This window comes from Lathyrus oleraceus, chromosome 1, assembly GCF_024323335.1.
Source record: "Lathyrus oleraceus cultivar Zhongwan6 chromosome 1, CAAS_Psat_ZW6_1.0, whole genome shotgun sequence".
Lineage (NCBI taxonomy): Eukaryota > Viridiplantae > Streptophyta > Magnoliopsida > Fabales > Fabaceae > Lathyrus > Lathyrus oleraceus.
Window position 1 is genome coordinate 432149479 of NC_066579.1, and position 12223 is coordinate 432161701.

Genomic DNA, 12223 nt, shown 5'->3' on the forward strand with positions numbered 1-12223 from the left:
AATTAATATTCATGCACATTTTTTTATGATACTACTTTTTTAAAATTAATTTCAAGAATGTTTAAATTAATATTTATTTGGTATGATTTGATTGAAAGATATTTAGTTATATTTTAGTATGATTTGATTAATTTAATATGATTTAATATTTTATGTTTAAAAGAATATATATTGTCATGATCTTAATCTAAAAATTTATTTAGTTATATTTTATTTATTTGTTTTGAATTATACATTTTTTTATGATTAATGATTATATGAATATTTTGATTTAGGCGATTTCGATTTAGGGATTTTCGACGTCCTGTTTTTGACGGAGACTGTTTGAATCTCAGTGTTAAATCTCTCGGTAATGGTTTAAACTTTGAACCCTAGGGTTGGGGACCTATACTGGGATGTTCTGGGGTTTAAGTTCTAGTAGTTTTAGGGTTTGGGGATGGGACGTGGTCGGCCGAAGAAGAAGATGGCGCAGACCCCACTGCCGAGGTTTAGAGTTTTCTCGTTGGCACCAAACTCAGGTGAGAGGAAAGGAAATACAAGTAAATCAGGTGAAAAGAAGGGAACCCCCAAGCAACAGTGATACGAGTGGTGACAACACTGAGATAAAGACGACCTTGTTGGAGATGGCTCTAGAAGAACATATCGAAGTTGAAAAAAATGAGGATAAATCACCTCAATTATGGGTGGATATGATAAAGCGGAATCGATTACCAGTGAATGGAATTGAGATCACATATACTACTCCTAGAGTAATCAATGGTGAAATTGAGGTTCAGATTGAGGAACGAGATGTGGCATCTGGAAAATATTTTTGGAAGAAGGTGCTCATCATGTATGTTATATATGTGATTAACTTTCCATGAATGTTGTTAGGAAATTTATGATCAACACTTGGAACTTTGTGACAATACCATAATTATAATACAATGATCAAGGATACTTTCTCATTTGATTTAAATCTCGTGAGGATAATGATGTTATTCTTATGAGCAGACCTTATACCATCTACAAGAAACCAAACTTGCTACATGAATGGCCACCCACATTTATATTGAAGGATAATGTTCTAAGGGTTCTACCTATCTGGGTCATATTCCCACAGCTGCCTCGTATTTATTGGGGAGATAAAAGCATTTGTAAAATTTCTAATGTTATTGGTAAACCTCTTATGACTGATGAATGCACTGCTAAGAAATTATGAGTATCATATGCTAGATTTCTAATTGAAGTTGATGTTATAGTGGAACTAAAGGAATAAATCACAATTTGAGATCCTCAAGGTGTTAAAATGACACAGCGTGTGGAGTATGAATGAAGACCACCATATTGTATGACATGTAACAAGGTGGGTCATGAATTCAAAATGAAGTAGGGAATACCAAAGAAGAAATCAGACAAGAAACAAGTTTGGGAACCAAAAAAAGATCTAGCCTTAAAGGGGGTCGTGATAACTGAGAAGTGTTTGTGGTAATCATGTTAGATTAATAGGAATTAACATGCTATTAAATGGTAATCATGTGGTAATGATTCTGGACTGTGTGGAAGTGTTTGTGGATGTTTTGAGTGAGTTTTGCAGGTACTGGCATAGTAGAACGTGATTCTGTTTTTGTTAATAGGATGATGGGCATCACCTGTATGATGCCCTAGGCGTCATGAACTATGAAGCGCTAACGGGTTCCAGGCATATGACGAGGAAATCGTCATGGTCTCCAAGAAAACGTAGCCTTGTCGGTCATCACATTTGTGACGTGTTGAGGGATGAAGAGGATGATGGGTGTCACCCTGGTGATATGTTACCCGTCATCGTATCAGTGGACGTATTTTGACCTACCGAGTTAGGTTTTGGGGGTGGACTTGTCGGGCGGTCGGCGATTAGCTGTTGTTTGGTGTATTTTGATAAATATGAGTTAATTAATTAAACTATATGATTAATTGCATGTTGGTAAGTGATATTATGCATAACTGAACGTTATGTGTAATTTATGAATATGTGTGATGAGAATGCAATTATGACGTGGTGTGTACTATTGTGCATACTTGTTGATGAGTTGTTGAGACGCGTAATTCGGAGTGAGAATTATTATTGATGCATTGAATGTATATTTGTTACAGTCATAGTTGGGTTGGGTTGCATCTTTTGTCGTAGTGTGATTATGTACAGTCAAAGTGGAGATGTATTGCATTTGTATATGTCATACATCATATGTCGTTGTTGTTGTGAAAGAGGCATGTTAGCTAGTTCAAAATGGGGACTAGTGGCTTGTCCCAAGCTCATAGTGGGGGCTTGGAGCTTATAGTTGATTGGAGCTTGGGGTTCGCAGTTGATTGGAACTCACTTCATATGAAAAGCCAAACATTGAGTCGGTACTGCATGCATATAGAGTTGAGTTGTGAGTCCGGTTCAGAGTGTGGGCCGTGACGAGCATGTGTCAAGTCATTGTTGCATTATATTACATGATGATGAGATGTTTGAGCATTAATGAATATCATTGTGTGATTGCGATGTGAGTGAGGTATGAATACATGAAGTTGGTGTGTTTTCTGATATGTGGATAATTTTGTAGATATGTGAATTTATCTTGAATGTTTATGCACCATTTATTATTCGAATGTATTATCACCCCCTTTTTGTGTTGTTGCGTCTATACTCCTTTGGAGTACAGATAATCAGGTATCTGAGTAAAAGCTTGAGGTTGAGGACGATGTTGTGTCTCTTTAGTTGCTTATCATTTGTGTTTATATTTGGAGTCACTCTGATATGTAACACAATGGGACAGGTTGTTCTATCATTTATTTTATGTTGCATATCTTCTTGTTGATTCGTAATATTTTGAACCGCGTTTTTAAAATTAATAATGTTGTTAAAGATTTTAATGCCAATGATTTATAATTTTCCGATGCTATGATTTATTTCGTCATTATATGGTTCAAAGTGTTTTGATGTTTGTGAGTAGCATCCTGCTTGGTGAATATTTATGATTTATATATGTTTTATTTACTTAATTGTCGAGTCTGTAAGTAAGGTGTTATAGGAGGCCCACGTTAAATCATTCCAAAAGCCTCTCAAAACGGTGGGCTTTATGAAGTTAGTCATTTTGATCATATGAATTCCAAGGTAGACACATTCTATCAGAAAATAGAAAATTTGAGCATTACCCCAACAATTCTCTACTGTGAGATTCGTGGAATAAAATGGCATACTGCAGTTTACAGCCAGATGATCCTCGCCCAAGGAATTGGTCAAGAAAGTATGAATTATCTTAATAATAATCAGCATAGTTGATCGGTCACCATTTTCACTATGTTTTCGTTGCTTATCCGACAAGAAACCAAGGATATTGAGACATTATGTACGTATTATGGTACCTTTAAAAGTTAATTTTCATTATCGTAAGTTATTTAAGCAATTTTATTAAATGTCAGTTTTATTTTGTGTTTTCATGATTTTATGCTTCGGTTGTCATGTTTATGCCCTCCAGGTCCACGGAGAAGATCCAATGGACTCAATGCGAGAAAGTGGGAAGTTCAAGTGTTCGAAAAAAGAAGATTTCCCAGTTCATGAGGCCTGACACGGCCACCCGTGTCACCTGACACGGACAATGTCAGGAGGAAGGCCAAGAAAGTACAAGAAATGCTCAAAACAGTGGCCTGACACGACCGCCCTTGTCGGCCTGACACGGCCATTGTCAGCCCAAAACGCTAATTTTCTAATTTTCGGGCTTTTTCACCGAGCTTAAGCTGCAGGGACCTTTTGGAGATTTCCACCTTCTGCCAAGGGATTTTCACTATATTATGAGAGTTTCTACAATAGAAAAAGGGGGATCTTGGAATGAGGCAAACACAATATTGTCAAGCAATCAAGTATTACAGAGAGCAAGGAGTTCGGAGAGCAGAAGGTTTTTATGAGCGGAAGCAATTGAAGATCCAAGTCATCCAAATACTTGTAATGTGTAATTTTTATCTTGCATTCGTTTTGAACAATATGAGTAGCTAAACCCCTAAATGCTAGGGGGTGTCCCTGATTTAGAATTGTAATGACTTTGAGTTTACATTTGCATTTATAATATTATTCTTACGGTAACCTTTTGATGTGTTTAATGCTTTCTCTTTCGGACCAATCGAGATTGTTTTGTGGTTATCAATTAGGCTGGACCGTCATTGGTAAGGTTTTCATAAGGTTACTCTGCAGTAGATATCACATAAGACTAGGGATACTCTGCATGAACTAGAGCATTCTTGATATAATAAAGCTTAACTTCACCCTAATTGCCTATGGACATAGAAATTAGGGTAAAATGATTAAAGGTTTTCTCACAAAGGACTTGAGAGAAAATACCCTTGAGAACTGCTAGTACTTGATATTTCTTGATGCAATAGTGACTCAGAGTTGTTACAGGGATAAATCATACACCTTCCCTGGCATTGTTCCTAATACCTTGCAAACCCTTATTTTTATTATTATTTTCCTTTGCCTTTATTTTTATAATTTTGAATTAAAAAACCCCAATTGTAATTTTTGTTTAAATGAACGATGAATTGAACTCAATATTAACTTGCAATCCTTGAGATCGACATTCGGAGAATTTCCCCTTTATTACTATAACAAGCAAAATAGTACACTTGCTATTTTTTCGACCAAGTTTTTGGCGTTGTTGTCGGGGACTGCCAAAATATAGAGTTTAATTTTAAGTTCAATTAAAATTTTGTTGCTCTTCAATAAAATTATTTTTCTTTCATTTATATATTTTCATTCACTAATCTGTGTATGCGAGGAGAGCCCTTAGCAGAATTTTTTTTGACGCAGAAATCGAGAGAACCCATCACCGAAGACGCAAAAACGCTAGATTGGATTCCAAAGAAGAAGTTCCCTCTGATCACTCAGATTCAGAAAAAGAAACTATGGCTGAAATCCCTCCATAACAAGGGAAAATGAATCGTTGAGTCATGCGACGTTAAGCGAAGCGGTTCGTGGGAGGCAACCCACGCATTGTTATTTATAATTATGGTTTGTGTTTGTTTGTTATTTTAGGTGTACACAGTGCCTTGCATAAAAGGGTGAAGGTACTCACATGGAAAAAGTTGGAAAAATGAGCAGAACAGCAGCCTAACACAGTCCGTGTCAGGCTTGCGGATTTTAAATTTGTTTGGAAAATTTGAATTTCGTATGGGCATGTCTCACTTTCCACTTCTCATCCCCCTCAGCAGGGAACTATGAGTCATCTTCTTTCTATCCTGTTCTAAAACATTGAGGTCAATATTTAGTTCAAGTGTGGGGGAAGGTTTACTATGTTGTTTGCTTTTATTTTTGTTTTGTTTTATGTTTTATTTGATTAGTTCCCAATTTTTACCATTTCACATTTGGTTTATTTTTACTATCAGGTATCATATGTTGCATGTACTTCAGGTTCTTGGTATTATAGTTGGATGAGGTAATGATCAATAGCGGTAGTGGATGAAATGATCACTCCACTTACTATTGCTTGTTGTGAAGGATCTTCCCAAAAAGTGGATACTGCTGAAGAAAAGATCGGATGCAACTTCTAAAGCTCAACTAACGTAGGTTCCTTGTGCATTCCGAGTTGAGTAAGAAGTCGCACCATACTCAAAGTATTGTGGATGTTGTCATTCTTTACCTAACATTGCATAAAAAGCCAAACACATTTGTCATCATAAGCGATATTGAGGTATGTCTTTATCACTCTAACTTTGTGTATGTTCTCTGGGAATTTCACTGCATGTGTCGCAACCTGCGGAAAAAAAATAACCGGCGAAAAAAAAAAGAAAAATGACAGAAGAGTCGCCACCATGCGTTATTTATCCCAAAGGAAGGAAAGGAAACGCTCGAAGTAAACCTGGAGAAAGGAAAGGAAAAGACAAGGTCTCGCAACCAAATCTTGGGTTCGGGAGTCGATTATGCGAAGGGAAGGTATTAGCACCCCTACACATCTGTAGTACTCTACGGGATCCACTCTTGTTATTCTTGTCTAAAGGGTGTGTGTTTATCTAATGTACTATTTACTAAAAGAAAATGACTCGCACGGATGTCGCATCCACTGCATACGTATCTTGTAACAACCCAATTTTTGTATTTATTTCTTATATTATTATTATTATATTTTATTTTATTTATTTGGAGTGTTAATTAATTAATTGGTTGTTAGGTAGTATAATAATTGATTATATTAATTAACTTGGTGTGTATACTGTGTTGGTTTAATTTATTTGAATTAAATAGAGATATTATAATACTATGTCTTATTGAGTCTATTAATTAAAATAGAGGTATCATTCTTTAAGCCCAAATATAATACTAGAATAGTAAGAGGTAGGAGAGTGAGAAGTAGGATTCATTTGATCTTTGACGGCAACAGAGAAAGAAAAGAGGAAAAGTAAGGGAAAGAGGAGAAGAACAAGAGAGAAGCTAAGGTTTCCAGAAAATTGAAGAGGTAAGGGGGAGAATCCTTATTATTATGGGTTAGTATGATTGGGTCAATGGGTAGAAATATGTTTACGTTGAAATCCCTAAATTTCATGGTTTTTGGAATTGTTAGGTTTTGATGAGTATTCTTGATTTGTGGTGATTTAATTGTGTTAAAACTGTAAATTAACTTTATATACTTAGAGTATTGTATGAGTTATAATTTTCTGAGCGTTTGGCTTTTTACGGAATCGAAACCGGAGGTCCGAAAGTCCTCCAACGATGAAAAATGCAGTAAATTCTGCATTCTGTTTTGTGTTAACCGGTTAACCAAAAGCGTTAACCGGTTACTTGTTAAAGATCTGCGCAGGGATTGCATTCTGCATCGCGTTAACCGGTTAACCAAAACCGTTAACCGGTTACATACTTAAAAATCTGCCAGGAAGTGCATTCTGTCTCGCGTTAACCGGTTACCTAAAAGCGTTAACCGGTTAACACTGTTGAAAAATGACAAATTGAGACTTTAAAAGTTGTATTCATTTTGAAATGAAATCTAAGTGTGCGTATTTGATAATTAGCCTATAATTGTGAATGATACATTGTTATGAATGTGTATATGTACCATTGGTGGATAATTCATAGAGTTGAATTATGGTGATATGTGGAATGTTAAGATGGTAGAGATGATCTTAATTGCATATGTGTTGGTATTTGTACATTCATTCATGGCATGGTCGGCTTCATGGTGGAAGCGGTGAAACTGTGGGTTCACATGGTAATAGACGTTGATCCTTGAATAGAAATAGGCGTACCAGACGTTGATCCTTAATTGGAAATAGACGTAGTGGCTTTGATCTTGTCCGGATCGGAAGCGTGGCTTGGATTCTAGATATTGAATCGGAAAGCGGTGAGACGTTGGGTTCACATTGTGGTACCACATGCATAGAGTCACATGTCTTGCATTGAGTCACATTAGAGTTATGTGATAATTGAATGTATGCATTGATGTGATTGTGAAGTGTGTATGAGATATGGTAATTGAATTTGGTGATGTTTGGATACATAACTTGGCAAAATACGTGATTATGGGATAATTGTAGTTATGTGTATATTTGGGAATATAGTATTGGATTTTAATATTATACTCCTTGAGTTTCTATGTATGCTTGAAACATGTGAAATAAATGTTGGTTAGTATTATTTACATGGTTAAACAAGGTGTGATGAATTCCTTTAATTGTTTATTTAATCATTGTGCCTTATTATACTTCTTCATAATGATTTGAATTCTCACCCTTCTGTTTGAATGTTGCCTTTACATGGGCATCGTGCAGATACTCAAGAGTAGTGTTGCTGAAGTAAGTGGACGGTAGCTCACTCGAGATTTAGCCGGAGAGTTTCCGTGTTTTGGTTTTAAAGACTAGGTAGTGAGTCAATGCTCTGGTCATGTAACACAGGGTAGATTGGTAGTATTGAACTCATATCTTATTTGGATATGTATTATGTTATTATTTGTAAACATGTTTAATTGCAATTTGCTGTTTGAGAGGCCATAATGCCAAATATTCTGGATATGGTTTTATTTTATCTTGAAGAGATTATTGAGAGATGATCATGGTATGGGACATGAATCGTTTTATGAAATGCATGAATATTCATTATTTTCCGCTGCGAACGCATATTCTTGAATATTCATGATAATTGACATGTGTTATTTTGAAATGACCAGGTGTATTGTATATCGATGATGAATGATGTTGGTTTTTGAAAGCTTTTAGTTTGCGAAAACGTCGATGTGACGCCCTTTTGTTTATATGCGTGCTTATTTACTCTGATTATATATTAAGTATTTTGGGGTAGAAAAATGGGTGTTACATTAGTGGTATCAGAGCATGGTCGACCAGTTGGTCAATAGTCGTTAATGTTTTCCATCCTGTTGTATTTGATTTGTGTATCTGACACGATCGATACTGTTTGTCTGGTTGTTCGGGCTGTTCAGGATGATGGTTGCAGGCAAGAATGATGATGCCATTGCTGAGGCGCTGAGGATGTTGGCTGACTCCATTGGTCAGATCCCTCAAGCGAATGCTGGTAACCGAAATGGAGATGATGATGAGTTCCGTGCTTTGGGGAGATTCCAGAGGAACAATCCTCCTGTCTTTGAGGGTGAGCATGAACGTGATAAAGCTCAAGCTTGGCTGAAGGCAATTGAGAAGATCTTCAGAGTCATGAACAATACGGATGCTCAGAAAGTGCAGTTTGGTACTCATATGCTTGAGAAGGAAGTTGAGGATCGGTGGAATAACACTCTTCAGAGGTTTGAAGAAGACAACATTGAGGTTACTTGGGCTCTTTTCTGGGATGTCTTCTTGGAGAACTATTTTCCAGAAGATTGTCGTGGGAAGAAAGAGGTGGAGTTCCTTGAATTGAAGCAAGGAAATGGTACTGTTGCTGAATATGCTGCTAGATTTCAGGAGCTTATCAAGTATTGTCCTCATTACAATACTGCTAATGTTGAGAGATCTAAATGCTTGAAGTTTGTGAATGGCTTGAGACATGATATCAAGAAGGTCATTGGTTACCAACAGATTACTCGTTTTGCGGAGTTGGTTAACAAGAGTCGGATTTATGATGAGGATAGTAGGGAAAGTGCTTCTTTCTACAAGAGTTTGAAGGGGAAAAACCAGGATCGTGGGAAACCGTATGATGACAAGAGGAGACAATCTGGTTTTGGCAAGAAGCCAAGTGGGGGAGGATCTTCTACTCCACTTAAGTGTTTCAAATGTGGCGTTGAAGGTCATCGTGCTGTTGATTGTAGTAAGGATTTTGTGACGTGTTTCAAGTGTGGCAAGAGTGGTCACAGAGCAAACCAGTGTGGAGTTGGTTCGAGTGTGACTTGTTACAATTGTGGTGAGAAAGGTCACATTAGTACCAAATGTGATAAGCCAAAGAAGGAGCAAGCGAAGGGAAAGTTGTTTGCATTGTCTGGTGCGGAGGCCACTACCGATGATAGGCTAATCCAAGGTACGTACTTTATTAATGGTACACCTTTGATTGCCATTATTGATACCGGTGCAACACATTCTTTCATTTCTTTGGATTGTGCTAAGAGATTGAATCTTATATTATCTGATATGCGTAGAAGTATGGTTATTGATACACCTGCTATGGGTTCTGTTTCTACTTCCTATGTGTGTCTGAATTGTCCGTTGAGTATCTTTGGTAGGGATTTTGGAATTGATTTAGTTTGTCTTCCTTTAGAGCAGCTTGATGTGATTTTGGGTATGAATTGGTTAGAATTTAATCGGGTGTATATCAACTGTTTCGAGAAGACGGTTATTTTTCCTGAGGTCGGTGCTAAGGAAGATTGGTTTGTGTCTGCTAAGCAAGTTGATGAATCGGTGCAAGGTGGGGCCGAGTTGTTTATGTTGTTGGCAACCTTGGATATTCATGAGAAGAAGACGATTGAAGAATTGCCAATAGTTTGTGAGTTTGCGGAGGTATTTCCGGAAGATATACGTGATTTACCGCCGGAACGTGAGGTTGAGTTTTCTATTGATTTAGTTCCTGGAACTAGTCTTGTATCGATGGCTCCCTATAGAATGTTTGCTTCTGAGTTGAAAGAGTTGAAGAGTCAACTTGAAGACTTGCTTGAGAAGAGGTTTATTCGTCCTAGTGTGTCGCCGTGGGGTGCACCTGTTCTATTGGTCAAGAAGAAAGAAGGTTCTATGAGATTATGTGTTGATTATAGACAACTGAATAAAGTGACGATTAAGAACAAGTATCCACTTCCGAGGATCGACGATCTGATGGATCAGCTGGTTGGAGCTTGTGTGTTTAGCAAAATTGATTTGAGGTCTGGGTATCATTAGATTCGTGTAAAGGTTGAGGATATTCAAAAGACTGCTTTTCGGACAAGGTACGGTCACTACGAGTACTCCGTGATGCCTTTTGGTGTGACTAATGCACCTGGTGTATTTATGGAGTATATGAATAGAATTTTTCATGATTATCTGGATAAGTTTTTTGTTGTGTTCATCGATGATATATTGATTTATTCTAAGAGTGAAGAGGATCATGCCGAGCATTTGAAGGTTGTGTTATCGGTGTTGAAAAAGAATAAGTTGTTTGCTAAACTCTCTAAATGTGAGTTTTGGTTGAGTGAAGTAAGTTTTCTTGGTCATGTGATTTCGAGTGGTGGTATTTTTGTGGATCCTACGAAGATTGAGGTTGTATCTCAATGGGAAGCTCCTAAGTCTGTTGCTGAGATTAGAAGTTTCCTTGGTTTGGCTGGTTATTATAGGAAGTTCATTGAAGGATTTTCTAAGTTGTCGTTACCATTGACGCAGTTGACTAGGAAAGGTCAAGCTTTCATCTGGACTTCGCAGTGTGAAGCGAATTTTCAAGAGCTTAAGAGAAGATTAACTACGGCTCCCATTCTGATTTTACCGGATCCGTTAGAAACTTTCGTTGTGTATTGTGATGCTTCTTGGTTGGGTTTGGGAGGTGTTTTGATGCAAAAAGGGCAAGTGGTAGCTTATGCTTCAAGGCAACTTAAAGTTCATGAGAGGAATTATCCGACGCATGATTTAGAGTTGGCCGCCGTTGTGTTTGTGTTGAAGCTTTGGAGACATTATTTGTTTGGATCGAGATTTGATGTGTTTAGTGATCACAAGAGTTTGAAGTACTTGTTCGATCAGAAAGAATTGAATATGGGGCAAAGGAGATGGTTGGAATTATTGAAAAATTATGATTTTGGTTTGAATTATCATCCTGGAAAGGCGAATGTTGTAGCTGATGCATTGAGTAGGAAGTCATTGCACATGTCTATGTTGATGATTCGAGAGTTTGAATTGTTGGAACAATTTAGAGATTTGAGTTTGGTTTGTGAAGCGACGCCTTCGTGTGTTAAGCTTGGTATGTTGAAGCTTACGTGTGGCATTATTGACGAGATTAGAGAAGGTCAAAAGTCAGATTTGAAATTAGTCAATGTTATGACATTGATTAATCAAGACAAAGGTGGTGACTTTCGGATTGATGAGAATGGTATCATGAGGTGTCGTGATCGAGTTTGTGTTCCGGATGTTGCGGATTTGAGAAAGAGGATTCTTGAGGAAGGGCATAGAAGTGGTTTGAGTATTCATCCCGGTGCTACTAAAATGTATCAAGACTTGAGGAAGATGTTTTGGTGGCAAGGTATGAACAAGGATGTAGCGGAATTTGTGTATTCATGTTTGACTTGTCAAAAGTTAAAGATTGAACATCAAAAGTCGTCTGTTTTGATGCAACCGTTATCTATTCCCGAGTGGAAGTGGGATAGTATCTTTATGGATTTTGTTTCGGGTTTGCCGAGAACATCGAGTAATTGTGAGGCGATTTAGGTCGTTGTGGACAGGTTGACGAAATGTGCTCATTTTATTCCGATGAGGATGGATTATTCGATGGAGAGACTTGCTAAGTTGTACATCGAAAGGATTGTGTGTTTGCATGGTATTTCGTCGAGCATTGTTTCGGATAGAGATCCGAGGTTCACTTCGAGATTTTGGGAAGGTTTGCAAAGTGCTTTGGGTACGAAGTTGCGTTTGAGTTCGGCGTATCATCCGCAAACTGATGGTCAAACGGAGAGGACTATTCAGTCACTTGAAGATCTTTTGAGGTCTTGTGTTTTGGAACAAGGAGGAAATTGGGATAGTTTCTTGCCTTTGATCGAGTTTACGTATAACAACAGTTTCCATTCGAGTATTGGAATGGCACCTTTTGAGGCTCTTTATGGTAGAAGGTGTAGAACTCCTTTGTGTTGGTACG

At 37.4% G+C, this 12223-nt stretch overlaps 1 protein-coding gene across 1 annotated transcript; it reads left to right on the forward strand.

Moving 5' to 3' along the window:
• Positions 1 to 395: 395 nt before the first annotated feature.
• On the forward strand, positions 396 to 10104 carry LOC127114580 (uncharacterized; the record flags this gene model as incomplete). The annotated part of the gene is made up of 4 exons (XM_051046637.1): positions 396 to 832; positions 994 to 1072; positions 1617 to 1817; positions 9193 to 10104. Coding segments are annotated over exons 1-4 (1629 nt in total), but the record flags the coding sequence as incomplete, so codon positions are not given.
• Between the last annotated feature and the right edge of the window lie 2119 nt (positions 10105 to 12223).